The following is a 22,634-nucleotide window of genomic DNA, read 5'->3' on the forward strand; positions in this document are numbered from 1 at the left end:
CTGCAAACGATTTTACAAAGTGCTGGGTAACACTGAAACTCTGATGTCATCCATGGGAGCTGCAGATGTGTGTAAAATGAAAATTAAAACATTCATGTTTTCACTAAGAACAGGTGCTTTTCCTCGGGGTTTGGATGGGCTTGGAGACGTTTTTACCAGCTGCAAATGGAAGCTGGAGCACTACTGAATTATTGCTGCTAATTGCAGGACATGCCAAAGCAAGGAAAGAGAAAAAAAAAAAAAAAGTGTGTGTTTGGATATACAAACACATTCTTACATATGCCATGGAGATAAACAACTGTGCACATGGGTATAAGGTGCCCCAAGCCTCCCAGTTAAGGAGAAAAGGGAGCCAGCCTCCGAATGGGGACAATGGAGTTCAGAAAGGCATAAAAAGGAATTCAGTTTGCGCGCCCAATCAACCACAGGCTTGAACGTGCTGTTTCAAAGGGTTTGGTTTCATATGGCAACTTCCTGGCAAATTTTCAAGGGACAAGTCTCTGGCAGCCATGTGTGAGCCGACTATTAGCTGAAGCAGAAGAAAACCCAGCTGGCCTGTGGCCACATGCACCACAACTCTAGAAGGGCTTATTCTCCCCTGGCCAAACCCTGTGAACCACAGTGCTGTGGGCATGACTGAATTTTCCTGACAGCCGGAGTCATCTGTTGATTCATGACATGTGCGGGGCTCAAGAGCCTCACTGGAGGAGGAATGATGCTGAGTCTCTCTGAGCCCTTGCTGAACTAGGACACACAGATGAAACTTCAAGCTGCTCGCAGGTCTCACCTCCGGGCTGAGACCCTACAAGAGACCCTACAAATACACACACAGAAGCCCCAAGCATTTCAAGAGGGTATTGAGGTGTTTCAGCCTGGACAGGGGGGTGCTGGTGCCCTCACACACAGTGCAGCACCCAGAGGCACTTCAGCCCTGCACACTGTGCCCCAACTCACCCAGCACAGCTCTGGGACTAGGAGGGGTTACAGCCCTCACTTGAGAGTGGACTGCAAGGACCATTGGCAACCTGAGGGGACTGCAAGGACCGGTGTTACCAGTGGGGTCTGAGAGGAGGAGTAGTTACATGAGGTGGAACTGTAAAGTCCTATAGGGACTTGGTGGGGGTGGACCTGCGGTCACCTGGGAAGACTGTAAGAACCAACTAACAAAGGAAGTGACAATATCAAGGAGGCAGCAGTTGTGACCTCTGCTACAGCAGGTAAGGAAGTGGAGGGAAAAAAAAACATGAGATCAAGCACATTCGATAGAGAAAAGGAAGAGCCAAAGCAAAATTTCTGGTCCACTGCAACAGTGGGAGAGATGTGGGGGGAAATCTGTGGGGGACGAACACAGTATCACAGTATCACAGTATGCTGGAGATTGGAAGGGACCTCAAAAGATCATCTAGTCCAATCCCCCTGCCAGAGCAGGAACACCTAGATAACGTTACACAGGAATGTGTCCAGGCGGGCTTTGAATGTCTCCAGGGAAGGAGACTCCACAACCTCCCTGGGCAGCCTGTTCCAGTGTTCCGTCACCCTCACTGAGAAGAAGTTCCTTCTCAAGTTTAAGTGGAACCTCTTGTGTTCCAGTTTGCACCCATTACCCCTTGTCCTATCATTGTTTGCCACTGAGTAGAGCCTGGCTCCATCCTCGTGACACTCCCCCTTTATATATTTATAGACACTTATAAGGTCACCCCTCAGTCTCCTCTTCTCTAAACTATAAAGACCCAGCTCCCTCAGTCTTTCCTCATAAGGGAGATGCTCAACTCCCTTAATCATCTTGGTTGCCCTGCGCTGGACTCTCTCCAGCAGCTCCCTGTCCTTCTTGAACTGAGGGGCCCAGAACTGGACACAATATTCCAGATGGGGTCTCACCAGGGCAGAGTAGAGGGGAAGGAGGACCTCTCTCGACCTACTAACCACCGCCCTTCTAATACACCCCAGGATGCCATTGGCCTTCTTAGCCACAAGGGCACAGTGTTGGCTCATGGTCATCCTGTCGTCCACTAGGACCCCCAGGTCCCTCTCCCCTACACTGCTCTCTAGCAGGTCGTTCCCCAACCTATACTGGAACCTGGGGTTGTTCCTGCCCAGATGCAGGACTCTACACTTTCCCTTGTTATATTTCATCCCGTTATTCCCTGCCCAACTCTCCAGCCTGTCCAGGTCTCGCTGGATGGCAGCACAGCCTTCTGGCGTGTCAGCCGCTCCTCCCAGCTTAGTGTCATCAGCAAACTTGCTGATAGTACACTCAATTCCCTCATCTAAATCATTGATGAATATATTAAATAATACCGGTCCCAGTACTGACCCTTGAGGCACTCCACTAGTTACAGGCCTCCAACTAGACTCAGCCCCATAGACTACAACTCTCTGGCTTCTCTCCTTCAGCCAGTTCGCAGTCCACCTCACTACCTGGTCATCCAGTCCACACTTCCTCAATTTAGCCGTGAGGATGCTGTGGGAGACTGTGTCAAAGGCTTTGCTGAAGTCAAGGTAGACCACATCCACCGCTCTGCCATCATCCATCCACCGTGTTATTTCCTCATAAAAGGCTAAGAGATTGGTCAAACATGATTTCCCCCTGGTGAAGCCATGTTGACTGCCCCTCATAACCCTCTTAGCCTTGATATGCTTTAAGATGGCACCAAGGACAAGGTGTTCCATCACTTTCCCAGGGATGGAGGTGAGGCTGACCGGTCTATAGTTACCCGGGTCCTCCTTCTTGCCCTTTTTGAAGACCGGAGTGACATTTGCCTTCCTCCAGTCCTCAGGCACCTCTCCCGTTTCCCAGGACTTGGTAAAGATGATGGCGAGTGGTCTAGCAATGACTTCCGCCAGTTCCCTCAGCACCCGCGGGTGCATCCCATCTGGACCCATGGATTTATGGACGTCCAGATTGCTCAACTGATCTCTAACCCATTCCTCATCGACTAAGGCAAGTCGCTCCGTCGACCTGACTTCATCTAAGGTCTCAGGGGTATAGGGCTCTTCAGGACTGCCTGCAGCAGAGTAGACAGAGACAAAGAAGGCATTCAGTAACTCTGCCATCTCTGTATCTTCTGTCACCAGGGCACCCATCCCGTTCATCAGTGGGCCTACATTGCCTCTGGTGTTAGTTTTGTCTGCCATGTACTTGAAAAAGCTCTTTTTGCTGTCCTTGACCCTTCTTGCCAGGTTTAATTCTAAGGAAGCCTTAGTCCTCCTAGCTGCCTTCCTACATCCCCTAGCAGCAGCCTTATATTCCTCCCAAGTGGCCAGCCCCTCCTTCCATGACCTGTAAACTCTCCTCTTCCACTTGAGCATACCCAGCAATTCCCTATTTAGCCACACAGGTCTCTTGGCCCTCTTCCTTGACTTCCTGCGTGTCGGGATGCTCCGATCTTGAGCACGGAAAAAGCAGTCCTTGAATGTCAACCAACTATCTTGGGCCCCTTTTCCTTCAAGCAGCCTTGCCCATGGGATTTCCCCTAGCAATTGCTTGAAAAGGCCAAAGTTTGCCCTGCTAAAGTCCAGGGTTGCAATTCTACTTGGTATTCTACTAGTCCTACCACACAAGATCCTGAACTTCACCATCTCGTGGTCGCTGCAACCAAGGCAGCCCTCAACCCTTACTGCTTCAACCAGACCCTCCTTGTTAGTGAGGATGAGATCCAGCAGCGCTCCTCTCCTGGTCGGCTCATCCACCATTTGCAGGAGGAAGTTATCATCCACACACTGGAGGAACCTCCTGGACTGCGGCTGGGTTGCCGAGTGGTCCTTCCAGCAAACATCTGGGAAGTTAAAATCCCCCATGACGACCACGGCCTGTGACTGTGAGGCCTCTCTCAGCTGCCTGTAGAAGGCCTCATCAACTTCCTCACCCTGATCTGGTGATCTGTAACAGACACCTACAACAGTATCCCCCCTGCCAGCCTGCCCCTTAATTCTCACCCACAGACTCTCAACTCGCTCATCATCTGTCCCCAGACAGAACTCGGTGCATTGTAGTTCCTCCCGCACATAAAGAGCAACCCCACCACCCCTCCTGGCTGGCCTGTCTTTCCTAAAAAGGACATAGCCCTCCATGACTATATTCCAGTCATGTGAGCTGTCCCACCAAGTCTCTGTAATTGCCACCAGATCATAGTCTCCTGACTTAACACAGGTTTCCAACTCCTCCTGTTTATTTCCCATACTGCGCGCATTGGTGTACACCAATGAGCAAACACCTCTGAGCAAACACCTGGTGAACACCTCTGAGCAAAGTCAGGTGCTGCACCTGCCCTACACGCTACTCAGCCACCAGTGATAGCTCATGCACAAGGCAGAGACCTACTAATGGCCTATCAGCTGCTCAGCAAGAAGTGACCAAAAGTCACCCTTATAGGGGAGGACAAATGGTCACCCCATAGCACTGCAAGGACAAAATCCCCCTGCCCCTTTCCCCCACTTCCCTCATTTCCCCCATGGTTGTGCTTTGCCATCCCACCAGCCAAGCAGCCTCCTCTGACCCCAGCACTGGTGGCCCTACCGGCAGGGATGTGGCCATTGTGGTGGCATGGCTGGACATCCCCTGGGGGTGCCGAGGTGAGCTGCTGGGGAAGTTGGTGCCATTTCTGGGCCTGCCAGGCCACCACAGCATGCCAACTTCTCTGTGGGACAGCTCCACAGAAGGGAAGGGGTTCGGTGTCCTTGTCTCTCCAAGCCTGACTCAGTGTCTTGGGGTGCTGGAAGTCAGCCCACAGCAGCCCCATATGGGCCTTCCCCATGTTCCCACCACAGCTTAGGACACCTGAGATGGAGACATGCAGCAGGCTTGAACCAAGTTGTGCTTGGGTCTCATGGCATCCTGCCACATTGCAGAGGGGACACCTCAGCCCTGCTGGTGTTTGGAAGTTATCAGTGCAACCCCTCAAACTTCCCCTTGGCTGTGGATTCAGTTCTGCCTTTGCCCCCCAACATGAGCACTCCCAAGAAAGGGGAAGAGAAACTGCAGGGTGAGGAGAGATGCCACAAGACAGCCAACGAGGAGCAGTGAATAAGGGACATTGTGCGGGTGAGGCCAGCTCTAGTCACCCCATTGTCCTTCCAGTGCTGGACAGCAGTGACAGTGGAGACAGAGCAGGGAGATGATCCCCACCATTCCTGCTCCCATGCTTAGGGGGCACTTGAGGAGGGGGACAGGGTTCCCCACTGAAGTGGGTGGGAAGAAAGGGGAGTGCCAGGCTGCAGCCCAGCCCCAGGCACTCTCTTGGAAGCATCTATGGGAGAGTTTGGGCTCCCCAGCACTGCGGGGTGAGGCAAAGGGGAGAGGCAGCTCCCAGGCCCCATGGCTTGCGTGGAGCTCCATGGAAATAGGGAGGCTGCTCATCCACAGCAGGCCCCTGGAATGGGCTTTGGAGTGGGGTTGAACCATGGTCCCATCCCTGTCCCAACTTGAGGATCCTGCCCGGCCAAGTGCCGCCACTCCACATGCCGTCCAATGTCTGTCCAGTGGGAAACAGCCCCTTCCAGGCCCCACAGCCCATCTCTGCCCTTGAGGACCATCGCACTACAGCTCCTCCAGCCCATCGACTGCCTGTGCCCCAAGAGGAACTCCTGGAGCAGATGTCTCCTCCAGCCCTGTCTGCACCATCCCTGATGTCGTGGCCACAGCCCACGCTGGAGCTGCTCATGACCACCTGCCTGGGAAGCCCCTTCCCCCAGATCAGGACAGTGGTGCTGAGGGGTCAGGGGATATCATCAGCTCTCCCCATTCTCATCCCCCAGAGCCATTCATGGCCACAGTCTTTGTCCACACCCCTGGCCCGCCTCTGCTCCTGTTGGTTTGACACAGCACCAGCTTCTATCAGCAGCTCATTAGCATTGCCAGGCCATGGAGATCTGGGAGGTGACAAAGAGGCATGGGGCCAGTGCACAGCCTGGGGGCATGGGGAGCACAGGCCTGCAGCTGGTCTGTGAGAATACGGTTTGCCTTCCCGGCAGGAAAAATAGCCACGTCAGGGCCAATCCCCCAGTTAAGTAGCAGATCAGAGCAGAGACGTATATCTGCGCCATGCAGGGCCAGGCATGCCGGGCATGAGTGGCACCGAGGGGCACTCCTGTCAGGGACAGTGGATGAAGCCGATGGCCAGGTGGCACGTCCACCTACAACGGGGATAGAAAAGAGGGATCAGTTCACCCACGCTGCCCTGATTGTCAAGGTGCTGCCGCAGACGTGAGGGACCCCTTCCCACGGTCAGTGGGATGGCCTCATTGCGACCCAGGTCCCAACAGAACTCAAGCCATAGACCAGCCCACCCCAAGCAGGAACCTCAGGGCCCTCCCCAAAACCTCATTGCCAGACCCATTGGCTGCCAGGACCACTAGCATCAGCAGACCTGCCCAGGCGGAGCCATGCTAAGGAGAAGTGTGTAGCCACATCTCTCACAGTCCCTTTCTCCTGCCACTGCTCTCAATACTGCATGCTCAGGGCCTCGCTGCTGGCTCCATGCAGCCCTGTTGCTGCTGCCTCTTCCTCCTCTGCGTCTTCCACCTCTCTGGGACATGGGCAGACCTGGACGGTAAGTGACAGCTCTGGCTCATCCACACCTGCTCCCATGCCCCTTTGGGACCCCATGGACAACAGGCTTTCTGCTCCCCGCCTGCCTTGGGCACTTTCCTCCTCACCCCTTCCTGCTCCACGCACCTCCTGCAGCAATACACCCACCACAGGTACATGCAGGGGGTGGGAGCTCTACCTGGCAAGGATGCAGGGGGTTTATGCAAGGCCTGCAGGTTCCTGCAACCCTGACAACCCATCCCTTAGCCCCCACACTTTTCCCAGCCCTCTACTCCCGCTCCCGTTTCCCCCTGAGGCTCCTTTCTCATGTAGGGTCCATCACTGTTCGGCTGCTCCAGACCTCCTTTTTCCAAAACGCATCCTTTGTGGATACAGAGGGGCTGGGACTGCTGCAAGATATCGAGCTTGGTTCTCTTGATAAGCACACCTGGTCCATCCGCTTCTACCAGCCCTGGGTGCACCCAGCCCTGCCCCGCAGTGACTGGGACACCATTCAGAACATGATCAGGATCTATTTGCAGCAGTTCATCCACCTGATCAGCGAAGGTGCAATTGAGAAGAATGTGCCCTGTGAGTATCGAGTCTTCTCTGCTTCCCTTCTCTGAACAGCACCTGGGAAATGAGATGGATCTGGCTGTGCTCAAGCTGCACGGGAGATACTGGCCACATGCAGAGGAAGGCAGTTCTCAGCCCCTCATACAACCTCTCTCTCCTTTCTGCCCCTCCAGACCCGTTTGTGGCCCAGTGCATGGCAGGCTGTGAGATGTACCCCAACAGGACCTCACGAGCCTTCGCCTATGTGGCCTACAATGGCCAGGACTTCCTCAGCTTTGACACAGACAATGCCACCTGGGTCGTCTCCCAAGACACCAGCCTCTCACGGTACGTCCAGGCTTCTCTCCAGAACTATACCGCCTTCAGTGAGCTAGTGGAAGTCCTCTTCAATGAGACCTGCGTTGACGACATGGAAGTGTTAGTGCACTATGGGAAGGCAGCTCTGGAGAGACAAGGTGAGACCACCCTGACCCTGGCACGGCCACCACAAAGTCCCCCCACACACTGCAAACAAGCGTTGTTCCACCGGGGCTCCCCCAACCCCTTTGCTCTTGCCCTCCAGAGCCTCCCCTGGCCACAGTCTTCGCCCACACGCCCAGCCCAGCCCAGCTCCTGCTGGTTTGCCGTGTCACCGGCTTCTACCCACGGTCCATCAGCGTGGCATGGCTGCGGGATGGCCAGGAGGTGCCACCAGGCCCGGCTCTCAACACCAGTGCCATCCTGCCCAATGCTGACCTCACCTACCAGCTCCGCAGCGTCCTGGCTGTGTTTCCCCATGACGGGCACAGCTACGCCTGCCGTGTGCGCCACCGCAGCCTGGGCACCCGCACCCTCCTCATCCCGTGGGGTAGGTAACACCCATGGGGACAGGGATGGGGGTCCTGAGCCACCCTGTTCCACGGGATGGAACAAAGCGGGGAAAGCTCATGGCAGTGTCTGCTTGTGTTTCCCAGGGAATGCAGAGATTGTCCTGATCGCAGGGCTCGGGGCTGGGCTGCTGGCAGCCTTGGTGGCGGCAGCTGTCATAGCACATTGGGTGTGGAGATGCAGGTGAGGCCACTTTTTGCCCCACAGAGCAGCACTGGGAGAGGAGTGGAGGAAATGCCCCAGTGGACTGCTGTACTTAGCACTGAAGCTCCTGCTGTGGCTCTACTAGCCATTGTCCACACCCCACAAGGTCTCTTCCATGGAGTACCCATGAGTCTTCTCCCTCTCGTTTCAGAAAACACCAGCAGATGGAAGTATCCGAGTCCAGGAACTCCATCCTGAGCAAAGAAGCTTAGCCCTGAAGGGAGCCAACAGCCCCTCCCTCCTTCCACCACACTCCCAGGGACAGAAACTCTACCTTCTAGTGCTTTGACAACATTTGGGGCACTTCCAAGTGTAAGATCAACTTGGCTCAGAGGCACAGGGGGGAAGGCCTGGGGGGACTTGTTACCCAATTCAATTTGCTAAGCAGACAAGTATACGAATCTAAGACCTTCTCACTCATTACGCACAATCATCTCTTACCTTGTGGCACCGCGCGTGCACCCACTGAAGCTCTTTACGGCACCCCATTGCCCAGTGGCAATTTCTCCCAGTTCTGGTACAATAACACATTCATCAGTAAGCAGTAAGGTGTGCCCTTCTACTATTGCTTTCTAGTATTTCCTTTTCCTGAAAGCTGCTTTTATTAACCATATTCCAGAAGTATTTGTGCTGAGACTGAACTGTTCTACACAGACTAACAGCATCTGCTGCAAACAATTTTACAAAGTGCTGGGTAACACTGAAACTCTGATGTCATCCATGGGAGCTGCAGATGTGTGTAAAATGAAAATTAAAACATTCATGTTTTCACTAAGAACAGGTGCTTTTCCTCGGGGTTTGGATGGGCTTGGAGACGTTTTTACCAGCTGCAAATGGAAGCTGGAGCACTACTGAATTATTGCTGCTAATTGCAGGACCTGCCAAAGCAAGGAAAGAGAAAAAAAAAAAAAGTGTGTGTTTGGATATACAAACACATTCTTACATATGCCATGGAGATAAACAACTGTGCACATGGGTATAAGGTGCCCCAAGCCTCCCAGTTAAGGAGAAAAGGGAGCCAGCCTCCGAATGGGGACAATGGAGTTCAGAAAGGCATAAAAAGGAATTCAGTTTGCGCGCCCAATCAACCACAGGCTTGAACGTGCTGTTTCAAAGGGTTTGGTTTCATATGGCAACTTCCTGGCAAATTTTCAAGGGACAAGTCTCTGGCAGCCATGTGTGAGCCGACTATTAGCTGAAGCAGAAGAAAACCCAGCTGGCCTGTGGCCACATGCACCACAACTCTAGAAGGGCTTATTCTCCCCTGGCCAAACCCTGTGAACCACAGTGCTGTGGGCATGACTGAATTTTCCTGACAGCCGGAGTCATCTGTTGATTCATGACATGTGCGGGGCTCAAGAGCCTCACTGGAGGAGGAATGATGCTGAGTCTCTCTGAGCCCTTGCTGAACTAGGACACACAGATGAAACTTCAAGCTGCTCGCAGGTCTCACCTCCGGGCTGAGACCCTACAAGAGACCCTACAAATACACACACAGAAGCCCCAAGCATTTCAAGAGGGTATTGAGGTGTTTCAGCCTGGACAGGGGGGTGCTGGTGCCCTCACACACAGTGCAGCACCCAGAGGCACTTCAGCCCTGCACACTGTGCCCCAACTCACCCAGCACAGCTCTGGGACTAGGAGGGGTTACAGCCCTCACTTGAGAGTGGACTGCAAGGACCATTGGCAACCTGAGGGGACTGCAAGGACCGGTGTTACCAGTGGGGTCTGAGAGGAGGAGTAGTTACATGAGGTGGAACTGTAAAGTCCTATAGGGACTTGGTGGGGGTGGACCTGCGGTCACCTGGGAAGACTGTAAGAACCAACTAACAAAGGAAGTGACAATATCAAGGAGGCAGCAGTTGTGACCTCTGCTACAGCAGGTAAGGAAGTGGAGGGAAAAAAAAACATGAGGTCAAGCACATTCGATAGAGAAAAGGAAGAGCCAAAGCAAAATTTCTGGTCCACTGCAACAGTGGGAGAGATGTGGGGGGAAATCTGTGGGGGACGAACACCTCTGAGCAAAGTCAGGTGCTGCACCTGCCCTACACGCTACTCAGCCACCAGTGATAGCTCATGCACAAGGCAGAGACCTACTAATGGCCTATCAGCTGCTCAGCAAGAAGTGACCAAAAGTCACCCTTATAGGGGAGGACAAATGGTCACCCCATAGCACTGCAAGGACAAAATCCCCCTGCCCCTTTCCCCCACTTCCCTCATTTCCCCCATGGTTGTGCTTTGCCATCCCACCAGCCAAGCAGCCTCCTCTGACCCCAGCACTGGTGGCCCTACCGGCAGGGATGTGGCCATTGTGGTGGCATGGCTGGACATCCCCTGGGGGTGCCGAGGTGAGCTGCTGGGGAAGTTGGTGCCATTTCTGGGCCTGCCAGGCCACCACAGCATGCCAACTTCTCTGTGGGACAGCTCCACAGAAGGGAAGAGGTTCGGTGTCCTTGTCTCTCCAAGCCTGACTCAGTGTCTTGGGGTGCTGGAAGTCAGCCCACAGCAGCCCCATATGGGCCTTCCCCATGTTCCCACCACAGCTTAGGACACCTGAGATGGAGTCATGCAGCAGACTTTTTCTTCTCCTTCTTTTCCTCTCCTTTTTCCCCAGAAGTTCTGCCGGGTCCAGCACTCAACCTGAGCACCAAGGTGCCTAATGCTGACCCAAAGCATCACTTCTCCACTGACAGGACCATGGCTGTCTTTGTCCGCTCACAGCTATAACCCAAAACCATCATCAGCTGCATCAGAGCCCATGCACCCTACAGGAACAGGGACAGTGGTGAAACACCATTAGTGTGGAGGACAAGTAAGAGGGGACACAGACTGGGTCCTTGAGCATCCATCTTCTCCTTGTGCCTTTTCCTGTGCCTCCCTTTCTCTGCCCTCTCCTCCTGGCCGGGGTGTCCCCACCTGTCGTGGTTTAAAACCAGGCAGACAGCTTGTTCACTCACTTCCCCCCCCTTCTTGCCCTCCCCAACCCGACCAAGCACTGACTGATACCTCCTCCAACCCTGCAGTCTACCAGCCCTTCTGGCTAACTCCCAGTTACATCCCGGGCATGACGTGCTGTGGTATGGAATACCTCTTTGGCTAGCTTGGGTCAGGTGTCCTGTCTCTGCTTCCTCCTGGCTTCCCCTCCTCCCTGGCAGAGCATGAGGCTCACAAAGTCCTTGGCCAAACCAAAACATCGCTATCAGCTCTGTTCCCAGGCCAAAAGTCAAAACACAGCACTGCACCAGCTACCACGAAGGAGAAACATGACTGCTACTGCTGAACCCAGGACACCACCCCAGCCTCTCACGATACTTGGTGCTCAAGACCTTAGTTCAGCTTTCCTCCAGCCCACGTGACCCCAGCCCCCACCAGTAGGAGGCTCCCAGCTCAGGACCTCTGGGCTCCCCTTGATGTGTCTGCACCAGTCCCATTGGTGGGGAGCTGCCGCTGTGGGTGCTGGGCTGAGTGCAAGCGTAGGACGCTGCAAGTTCTTCCTCCTCCCACAGTCATTGTTTGTGCTGCTTCAGCCTTGCTGCCTGCACCATGCAGTCCTGTCATCTCTTCCTCTTTCTTCTGCTCCTTCTCCCTGGGATGTGGGCAGACCCAGAGGGTAAGTGAGCACCCCAGCTCACCCGAACCACATTCATCCCCCACACAGCCAGGCCACCAGGCCACTGTCCCTTGTATAGCGTGGATGATCCCCAGCATCAACCCCCCCCCCCCCCCCCCCCCCCCAACTGCACAGCACCCAACGGTGCCCTGTTCCAGACAACCCTCTCTATCCCTGCCTCCAGTTCAGGGCTTCATGGCACACTGGCTCCAGCACAGAGGCTTGGATACTCAAGCAGAAGTGAGGCCAGGGGTCCCCAGTCAGGCCTGGGTGTTGGGGTTCTCCCAGTAGTGCCTTTCTCCTTCAGGGAGCCTGTGGGTGCCAAGGGTGTCTCAGCCCCACATGGTGCTGTGGGCCTCTTACAGCAGACCCTTGTTTGCTGGGGAGCTGCACCTTCATAAGTGTGTTTCAGGTGCTGCTGTCACACACAGCATTTCCCCACAGCCCTGTGAGAGCTCACATTTCCGACGGTGAGCAGCAGTAGACATGAGAATGCAGGATTGATCTCTGGGCTGGGCTACTCTCCTGAACCTGTCAGTGTTCTGCGTCCTTAACCTATCGATGCTGAGAGCCCCCAGACTTGTACAAAATGTCCTTTTCCATTCTCCATCCTCCACATCCTCTGTGCTGTGTGCAGGTGTCTGGCAGATAAGGGTCCTGGCATGGGTGCTTCTTCTGGGGGAAGTATCACCCCAAACAAGCACTGATGTACCCCCACCATCTGCTCTGCACAGCCAGACAGCAGGTGCTGGGCAGGAGGGAGGAGGGGCTGGAAGAGGATGAGGTGCCTGAAATCATGTATGGGAGAGATACACTTCATTGAATGTGAAATAGGGAAGAAAAAAGAATAGTGGAGGCAGAGGAAGTTCAGACAGAAAAGTAACTCTGAGCAGGCTGAAGAGGTACACTTCACAGAATAGCATATGCTTTATAGAATCATAGAATAGTTTGGGTTGGAAGGGATATTAAAGGCCATCTAGTCAAATCCCCTGCAATAAGTAGGGACATCTTCAACATGATCAGGTTGCTCATAGCTCCATCCAACCTACCCTTGAATGTTTCTGGTGATGGAGCATCTACCACCTCTGTGGGCAACTTCTGCCAGTGTTTCACCATCCTTACCATAAAAAATCTCTTCCTTATATCTAGTTTGAATCCCCTGTTTCCACTTCAGCCTCCCCACTCATCTTTCCCATCCCCACCCTCTTTCCCAGCAGAGCCACAGTTTCTTCAGCTGCTCCACACCAGTGTCTTCACCATCAGCTCTGCTGACATATCTATGGTGACTCTCCTGGAGGATGTGGCCATCTTGGCACTGGATCCTGGCAACTGGAGCATCCATTTCCATTGGCCCTGGGCCAGCCAGGCAACAGCTGAGGGTGATGCAGAGAAGATCAAGTCCCACTTAAAATTCTTTCTGCGCAATTTCATCCAATATGTGCACAAAACGGCCCAGCAGGTGCAGCTGGACTGTGAGTATGGGGACAGCCTCAGCCAGAGCCCCAGTCCTTTTCCCTGGGTTGTGGCTGTGTCCTCATCTCCACTGGGGTGGCACTTGTGGGGTCTCATAGGGTTGAACAACTCCTGAAAGGGTAATGGGAAATGCTGCGGCTGCCAGGGCACATGACCAGCAGGGCTGGGCAGGACAGCATGCCAAAAACACCCCTCATGCCTCCTGCTGTCTGTCATGGAAGAATGCCTCTGTGCACTGTGGAATGGCCACCAAATCTACTGGGGCTGCCAGACCCACACAGCACAGATCAGGGAAAAAGAAATTTGAAGACAAATATTTGGGAGGACAATATTCTGTTTGAGCAAACATCCCGCACTAATTGTGCCTGTGTCCACTCCAGCCTTCCAAGGGCACTGAGGGCTTGCAGCGTTTCCTGGGGCTTTCTGAAGCATGGTCCCATGCCCTCCTGCCCATTGCACCCTGCTGCCATCACACACTGCTGTTCATCACACCCCATCACACCCCTGCACATGACTCCAGCCATACCCAGCTTTGTGCATCCATGTACCACACACTCATGGGACTTTTCTTCTGGCTCTGCAGACCCATTTGTAATCCAGATCCGTGCAGGCTGTGTGCTGCACCCCAATAAGACAAGCCGGGGCTTCATGGATGTCGGAGAAGGTGGCAGAGACCTCATTTCTTTCAACGTGGAGAGGCAGCACTGGGAGCCCCAGCGGTCATCCACCCTAGCAGAGCTGACCAGCTATGGCCTCACCAGCAAAAAAGCCATCACAGTGTTGCTGGTACACCTCCTCTCCACCTTCTGCCCGAGCTACATGCTCACCCTGTGCAACTACGGAAGGGCTGATCTGGAGAGACAAGGTGAGACCACCCTGACCCTGGCACCCTGGCACGGCCACCACAAAGCCCCCCACACACTGCAAACAAGCGTTGTTCCACCGGAGCTCCCCCAACCCCTTTGCTCTTGCCCTCCAGAGCCTCCCCTGGCCACAGTCTTCGCCCACACGCCCAGCCCAGCCCAGCTCCTGCTGGTTTGCCGTGTCACCGGCTTCTACCCACGGTCCATCAGCGTGGCATGGCTGCGGGATGGCCAGGAGGTGCCACCAGGCCCGGCTCTCAACACCAGTGCCATCCTGCCCAATGCTGACCTCACCTACCAGCTCCGCAGCGTCCTGGCTGTGTTTCCCCATGACGGGCACAGCTACGCCTGCCGTGTGCGCCACCGCAGCCTGGGCACCCGCACCCTCCTCATCCCGTGGGGTAGGTAACACCCATGGGGACAGGGATGGAGCACAGGTTGCAGTTAGCAGCCACTGGCCCTGCGAGGGGCAGCTCCAGCTTGGTGCTATCACAGTCACAGAGCCACCCTCTTCTCTTTCTGTCCTAGAAAACCTCAGCACAGCTCCAACGGTCAGCATCATCATCACAGTGCTGCTCCCTGTGGCCATAGCCTTTGGTGGGGTGGTTTGGTGGTGGAAGTGCAGGTGAGGTCTCCCTCCCCGCAGCTGCTCCTGGGGTCATGGGTAGTTGGGGAAGGCTAGGGGTTTCAGCAGTAACAGCTCTACACAGATGAATCTCCCCAGTCCTGAGTTCACGGTGCCTCCCTCCTTGCAGGAAAGGTGCCGAGGCCACATGGGAGACCCAGGAATTCACCATTTGAGACCTGGCTGCCTGCCCAGCAATGATATCCTCACTACCAGCTCTCCATGCTTATGTCCCATCCCTGATGCATCAGCAACAACAGGGATTTGCTCTGGAAAACCACTATATTAAATGAACTTCCTCAGCTGCACATGGCTCCTGTGGCTTGCACATGGCTCCTGTGGCTCTCACTCTCCTTCCCCCTCATGAGGTCACCCGAGCAAACCATCCAGTGAACTTCAGAGACCCCACATTATGACCAGGAAGACTATCCCTTTTTGTGGACACTGGCCGATTTCCCTGGCATATCAGGAGGAGCAATTCATCTGCCAACCTCTCCCACATCTCGGCATCCCTGTGGACAGTGTCTGTCCCTAGCCCTGACCCAGGCCAAACCAGTGTGGGGACACTGAGTGGCATGGGGGATGGAGCAGGCCACAAAACGGAGAGATGGAGGAATCTGAGCTGTTTCACTGGGGACAGAAGGGGGAGGGGAGGTCCCAAGTGGCATTTCCAATCTCCTGACATGGGGAGGTGTTTCAAGCAGTTGCAAAGCTGCTCCAGCTACAGTGCTGATCTCATCCTCTGTCCAGGTTGGTCTTGGGTTGGGATCTCCTCCACTCCTGACTCCTGCCCCTGCAAAAGCTGGAGTGATGGGGAACAGTCACCCTCCCGGTATGCCTGACGCCTATGAAAAGCCATGCTGAGGCTCTAGGGGACTCTGTATTTGAGTGACATGCTCCCAAGAAGGGGGTGCGGCAGGTTGACCTTGGCTAGCTACCCACCAAGCTGCTCTATTACTGCCTTTCCTCAACTGGGCAAAGGAGGAGAAAATATGCCAAAAGGCTCATGGGTCAAGATAAGGACAGGGAGGTCACTCAGCAATTACCATCACAGGCAAAATAGACTTGGCTTAAGGAAATTAACTTAATCTATTGCCAATCAAAATCAGAGTAGGATAATGAGAAATAAAAACAAAACTAAAACCACCTTCCTCTCCCTGCTGCCCCTCTTATTCCTGAGCTCAACTTCACTGTTCACTTCTCTACCTTCTCCTCCCAAGCAGTAGAGTGGACTTGGAGACTGGGGACTGCCATCTGTTTATTATGCATTGTCTCTGTTGCTCGTTTCCCTGTTCCAGCATGGTGTCCCACCCGTAGCAGACGGCCGTTTATAAACTTCCCCATCGTGGGTCCTTCCCATTGGGTGCAGCCCTTCAGGAGTGGACTGCTCCAGCACAGGTCCCCTGTGGGGTCACAGTTCCTGTCAGAAGATGTGCTCCAATGTGGGGTGCTCTTCAGAGGACCACAGGTATTCAAACTCCCAGAGCCACATATCCTCTTTCATGGACAAACAACTCAAAGGGTAATCATAGATTTGGGAGCCCTAGGGCTGGGGCTTTCATGAAGGTCTATTTAATGCCATCAAAATTTCCCCTGAATTCCGGAGTCCATTCTAGCAGTTCTTCAGGACCTTTGGTTGCCGCATATAATGGTTTTGCAATTAAACCAAAATTTGGAATGTAAAGGTGACACTATCTGGCCATTCCCAGAAATTCCTTTAGTTCTCTTTTAGATTGCAGGGAATGTAGGGGAAGTAGAGGAGTTGTCTATAAATGGCTTCTTTTCTGTCATTTCCCAGTTTTTGTGGTCCCTGGGAAATCTCAAATCTGAGATAAATTACAGTCTGTTTTGCAATTTGTACTTTCTTTTCTGACAATACCCAACCGTTCATGACAAATTTAGGAGACTAACAGTCTTTTCTTTACATATTTCAGCAGTATCTACCCCTAGCAGAATATCATCAGCATACTGCAGGAGGGTTATCTGACTTTCCTCACCCAGCCAGTGATCCAGCTCCTTAGTCAGGATTGCTCTAAAGATGGTCAGGCTGGTTTTGAATGCTTGTGGATTCAATACAATCTGGCAGAGCTGAGTCCTCTTCCCAGTCAATGAGACCTCTCATTCAAAGGCAAAAATCTTTTGACGGCTTTTGTCCAAAGGTATGCAAAAGAAAGCATCTTTTAGGTCTAAAACAGAGAAATATGCATTTGATTTTTTAATAGTGGTTAACAATGTAGATGGATTAGGGCCCAGTGGGTTCATGTCCTCTACTAATTGATTTACTGCTCTCAAGTCTTGAACTGGTCTGTTATCTTCATTATGCAGCTTTTCACTGGAAGGATGAGAATATTATGTTTGGATTGACAATGTCTCATTTTCCTCATATTTAAGGAAATTATTCACTATTGGCTCCAAAGTTCTTCTGGCTTCCCTACTGATAGGGTGTTGTTTCCTTCTGACTGGCCAAACTCCCGATTTTAATTCAATTTTTACCAGTTCAGTATTTCTCGCTTTTCCCAATTTTTTGGTTGCCAATACAAACAGGAGTACCTGCATTCCTAACTTCTTCTGGAACAACTTTGAACTTCTCTGTTTTCTGTTTCTATCTGTAGTAAATGTATTTGATGTTGCCAAGCATTAGCTTTAGAGAAATTAACTTTCAGTTGGAACTTTCCGGTTTCAAAGTTAATTTGTGCTTCTAATTTATGTGATAAATAACATCCTAGAAGAATCATTGGGCACTCTGGTCAGTACGAAAAATCACGCATCACTGTCTTTTCTCCAGGTTTACATATCAATGGTTTTAAGAATGGTTTAACCTCTTGCTTTACCTGGGCTCCAACCACAGACGTATTTAACAAATTTACTCAAGAGTCCTTTACAAGTATTTATAACAGAATATTTTGCTCCCGTATCTACTAAAAACTTAAGAGTTTCATTCCCCAATTTTACTGAACCAGGGGCTCCCGTGGGAAGATCTCTTTTTCTGCCCTAGGTTCCCATCATTCATATTCAGTTTCCATCGTAAGTAAATCAGCTTCAGGAGGTAATTCCTGAGGCTTGCTAATTCTTTTATTTTTTGAACACTCATTTGTCCAGTGTCCTTGCCCTTTGCAAATGGCACATTGATTGATTCCTTGGGATCTTATCATATTTCCACATGCTATTCCGCCGCCTCTTCTTCCTCTCCCCTAGGAAATCCTTTACCTCAAGCTGACACATGGGCTTGGGCAAATGCAGCTGCCAAGATTGCAGCTTTTTGTTTTCTGTTTTTTAACTTCTCTTTTTCTATCACCTTTTTCTCTTCTTTTTCTCAATTGTTAAAAATTTTATTTTCAATGTCAGTCAATTGTGGTATGGTGACAAGTATCTCCTCCTGGGACAGGGTTTTGTTGCTCTCAGGTTCCCCCTACTGTATAGGACTAAAATTATGGCTCACTCTGTCTTTCCCATTATGACTATTCCCAGTGTGTGGAGCTACTAACATTTGTACACCTTCATCACTCAATTTTAAACACCTTTTTTCAGTGCTACATGCTGAACAACAGCACGAATCTGTATCCCTATCATCACCTTCATCATTACATTAGAAACAGACCTTCACATTTTCTTCGAGTTTCACAATCATTTTTTACAGCAAAGAACAAATCAGCATAGGCTACTTCATCCTGTTTGTCTTGATGTTGACAAAACAACATTAATTGCAAAATACAGTTATACCTTAATGACCCTTTCTCAGGCCATTTTTTCCCCCATTTTCCAACTTGTATGTAAATAATGGCCACCATTTACTACAATATTAACAATTGCATTAACAAGCTGTTCCCTTGTTAATGCATCTCTTCCAAATTTTCCCCAGTGTTTCACAATACACCCAAGAGGAGAACAAGAATTCATTTTAGATGGCTGAGTTCCCATATTTTTACCCTCAAACAACATTTTGATACACAACTCCAGCTGTCACTGTCAAACGCACATGAATTTTATGTACTTTATCAACTGTTGTCCAAAAAGCAGATTTGTACCTGGTGTGCAGTAACCCTATTCCACATGCTCAGGAGATGCTGTGTTTATTCAGGCCTGGGTGATCAGTGGTCTGTTCACAAATCAAGCACACCAATAGGAAGTTTAGTCCTCTTTTATAGTCAAAACTCACACCCGCTACCTACAGGAGACAATTGAGCTTTGCTCTCCCTTTCTGCCTTTTCTCCAGCACAGGCACTGCTTGCAGGTGCTCCCAGGTTTCAGGACATGCCTCCCACATAGGGATCACGGCAAGACTGCTTGGCACATGGATTTGGTGGGAAAAAAAAAAAAAAAGGAAAAAATCCTGTATCACAGAATCATAGAATGATCCTGTATCACAGAATCATAGAATGGTTACAGTTGGAAAGGACCTTAAAGATCATCTACTGTCAATCCGCTCCCCCACTGTGTCACGTTGGGGTGTATCACCAGTTTTGGGATGGTGATTGTTCATGTAAAGGTTTGATAGGGTTTTTTAATGCTGTATTGACAGCCCTGCAGAGAAGAGAAATGACCAACCTGACGTGGAGAAAACTAGTAACTGTTTGCCCCGCCCTACCTTGTCTTCATGTTTGCACTGATTCTGTAACAAGACAGGAGGGATTTTAAGAAAACTGCAGTGAAAACAGAGGTGGAAGTGCTAATTTCACCCAAGAAATTGACATTCTAGAGTTGGCAAAATACCTGTTGTTTTGTTTTATGCATGGGAGGATTTATTTCTGGATTTAAAAACTCCAAAATGACATCTGAACAGTTTGTTTCTCTTTCCATATTTCTAAATAAATGGAAGTTTAGAATGAGCCACTGACTGAAAATAAAAACAAGCCTCTTATCTTTCTGTATCCTTAAATAGAAGGTGGGATGGACTGCATTAATCAAGCCTTGTTTGGAAGTCCTATGTAGTTTGGGTGTACTGGATAGGGAGACCTGATAAAGCTCTCCCTTCTTGAAAAATTTTCTGTTCCTCAGGAGTTCTTCAGCAAGAAACAGAAACTTTTGATAAAAAAACTGTCACAGGGAATTTCTTTGCTGGGCTCTTACTTTCTTTGTGCACATGAATCAAATTGTGATTTGCCAAGGCTTCCTCGAGACAGTTCCTAACCCCGTGGGTTCTTAGTGCACTGTAGTAAACAACAAAGTATTATGGCCCCTAAATATTTTCTGCCTTTGTCTGTATTTCACCATGAATGTGCTCTGATCTTGTATCTAAATTTTGTCCCATTAGAGTTAGACTTTTATTTTTTGGTCTTATTGGTCATGGCCTGCTGTCAACAGCTGCTAGATTTCACAGAAATTACAAAGGAGCAAAGAGGTTGCCAGAGCGTACATCATCTGCCCCACAACCTGCAAAGCACTGCACTTGTATACCATCTGCCAATTCAGCTCAGGGGTCCTGCTGTAAGGATTTTCCTGTACCATGGTTTATCACAGCAAGACTTCTAATTATTTGAGGAAACCAAGTATGAGCCCTGGTCATCTGTTGTTTTTTCTCCCTCTTCCCTCAATGCTGTGCCACTATAAACCACAGACGCAAGGCATCAAGAGTATACTAGCTTTGGGGAGAATCCTTCCTCAGTTCCTATGACTCTTCTTCCATATGGTTATATGTAGCAGATGTTCAGGCACTTGGAACCATTCAGCTGCATGCAGCAGCTTCTCTGTCATCAAGTATCCAAAACCATGCTGCTGAGATCAGTCTACTAAAACTGCCAAGAGATGCTCAGAAGTATGGTTTTCAAAAAATGCTTCCTGTGCTTGGCTTTACCAGCTGTCAGACTCACCTCATGCCTGGGAAGGCACATGAAGGACAGGGAGGTGATTTTAGACAGCCAGCATGACTTCACCAAGTCTCGCCTGACCAGCCTAGTGGCATTCTATGATGGAGTTACAACATCCGTGGACAAGGGAAAAGCTACAGATGTCATCTATCTGAACTTCTGTTAGGCTTCTCATATGGTCTCCCACAATATCACTCTCTCTAAATTGGAGAGATACGAATTGGATGGCTGGACTGTTCAGTGGATGAGGAATTGGTTGGATGGTCACATCTAGAGGGTAGTGGTCAACAGCTTAATATCCAGATGGAGAATGATGTCCCTCAGAGGTCCATACTAGGACCAGAACTGTTGAGTATCTTCATCAATGACATGCTGGGGTGAAGTGCACCCTCACCAAATCTGCAGATGACACCAAGCTGAGTGGTGCGTTTTACACACCTGAGGGATGGGACACCATCCAGATGGACCTGGACAAGCTTGAGAAGTTGGCCCATGTAATTCCCATGAGGTTCAATAAGGCTAAGTGCAAGGTCCTGCATTTGGGTTGGGGAAACACAAACAATATCAATGTATCAATATCAATCAAAACCTGATGCACCAATACAGGCTGAGGGATGAAGGGATTGAGAGCAGTCCTAAGGAGGGGGACTTGAGGGTCCTGGTGGATGAAAAGCTGGACGTGAGCTGTCAATGTGCACTCACATCCCAGAAAGCCAACTACATCCTGGGCTCTACCAAAGGAGCATGGCCAGCAGGTTGGAGGAGGTGATCCTGCTTCTTCTTAAAGAAGATAATGTTGAAAATAATGGTTTATTTGGTTTAACAAATTTGTAATTGATAACACAACAATGCTATCTGTGTTCAGCAGCCTCACAGAGAAATAAAGCATAAACATGTAGGGTTTTAGGACATACACTACACATTAAAAGAGACAATACTTAAATGTCCCTATGAACATACGCCAAACACTTGTTATCTAATAAAAAAACTTGTAACCAGCGTTTTGCTCCCCACCCCCCAAGCACAGCTTGATCACACATCAGTTTATCAGACACTGGGAATTACTGTGCAGAAGACAGCTGTGTTCAGCAATATTGTCAGTAGCCAGAATACTGAAAGGTCCTGGGTTTTAAACACAAAGTGATTTATTTTTGCTAAGTATTCAGAAAATAAGTTTTCAATGTCTAGAAAAATGCACTGGTGAAAACGGAAGAGGCAGAGTGAATAATGATGGGATAGGATGCTATCTGAAGGCACTGCTTGGGCTTAATGCCATACTTATCTGTACCTAGAGGCTGAAGCCAAATAATAGACAAATTCCATATTTGCTAAAATCTGGAGCTATCTAAAACTCAATTGATTATTTCTGCTGGGGAAAAAAAACAGGCTTAGGGGGTTTGCTTTTGATGTGAGCCACTATCAAACTTAAACTGCTAGTGCTTCTCATCAGGGAATGGGCTGTAAATGTTTCACACCACCCAGCTGCTTATAACTTGAGCAAAATTAAATTAAAACTTTTGGGGAGCATTATTATTCACCTTGCTCAGCCATATTTTATTCACTGGTATGGAAAGTGGGTTTATTCAACCTACACATGCAATGCTTGGCACGCACTAGCAGACAGGAGTTAATGGGGTTTAGCTGCTGACAACCCTCTTGGCAGCCGTCAAGTTTCTTACTCCTAGGTCAGGTATTCTTACTCCGAGTTCAGGCTTTCTTACTGGTTCAGGATTCTGCTGTGAAGTATGGAGGGCAATGTTCAATAGCAGGGCAACGTGAAACACTTCCAAAATAAAATTCGGAATAATAAAATTAATTAAGATTAATTAAGATAAAGGGCAAAGGAATATTATACATATTATATAGATATTATATGTCATATATATCATACATATCATATATATCATATATTAGTATTTTTATATATGCATAGGTTTGTGTATATATATATAAAAAAATCTGATTATCAAAATAATTTGGAAAATTGCCTGACTGGAACCAACTGAGGGACATAAAGTAGTCAAGTAAAAAGCAATTCCAGGTAATCTCTGGATGAATCAATTCAGTGTCTCAGCTAATGCAGCAG

At 50.3% G+C, this 22,634-nt stretch overlaps 2 protein-coding genes across 6 annotated transcripts; both read left to right on the forward strand.

The window, feature by feature from the left end:
- Positions 1–119: 119 nt before the first annotated feature.
- LOC134164146 (T-cell surface glycoprotein CD1b-1-like) lies at positions 120–8,459 on the forward strand. Of its 4 annotated transcripts, none has more exons than XM_062619575.1 (6): positions 120–1,217; positions 6,860–7,117; positions 7,276–7,557; positions 7,665–7,949; positions 8,056–8,152; positions 8,325–8,459. In XM_062619575.1, the coding sequence occupies exons 2-6, from the start codon at positions 7,048–7,050 to the stop codon at positions 8,383–8,385; spliced, it is 795 nt and encodes a 264-aa protein (XP_062475559.1). In that variant the 5' UTR covers positions 120–1,217; positions 6,860–7,047; the 3' UTR covers positions 8,386–8,459. The 4 variants fall into 4 exon arrangements, with proteins under 4 accessions (XP_062475559.1, XP_062475557.1, XP_062475556.1 ...); XM_062619573.1 differs by lacking the exon at positions 120–1,217 and adding an exon at positions 4,241–6,548; XM_062619572.1 differs by lacking the exon at positions 120–1,217 and having other exon boundaries at positions 4,241–7,117.
- Positions 8,354–16,598, forward strand: LOC134164148 (T-cell surface glycoprotein CD1b-3-like). Of its 2 annotated transcripts, none has more exons than XM_062619576.1 (7): positions 8,354–8,485; positions 11,680–11,783; positions 12,998–13,255; positions 13,840–14,121; positions 14,236–14,520; positions 14,648–14,744; positions 14,875–16,598. In XM_062619576.1, the coding sequence occupies exons 2-7, from the start codon at positions 11,717–11,719 to the stop codon at positions 14,918–14,920; spliced, it is 1,035 nt and encodes a 344-aa protein (XP_062475560.1). In that variant the 5' UTR covers positions 8,354–8,485; positions 11,680–11,716; the 3' UTR covers positions 14,921–16,598. The 2 variants fall into 2 exon arrangements, with proteins under 2 accessions (XP_062475560.1, XP_062475561.1); XM_062619577.1 differs by having other exon boundaries at positions 13,001–13,255.
- Positions 16,599–22,634: the final 6,036 nt, after the last annotated feature.

This window comes from Pezoporus occidentalis, unplaced genomic scaffold (assembly GCF_034315485.1).
Source record: "Pezoporus occidentalis ecotype Australia unplaced genomic scaffold, CSIRO_AGI_Poc_V1 ctg212, whole genome shotgun sequence".
Lineage (NCBI taxonomy): Eukaryota > Metazoa > Chordata > Aves > Psittaciformes > Psittacidae > Pezoporus > Pezoporus occidentalis.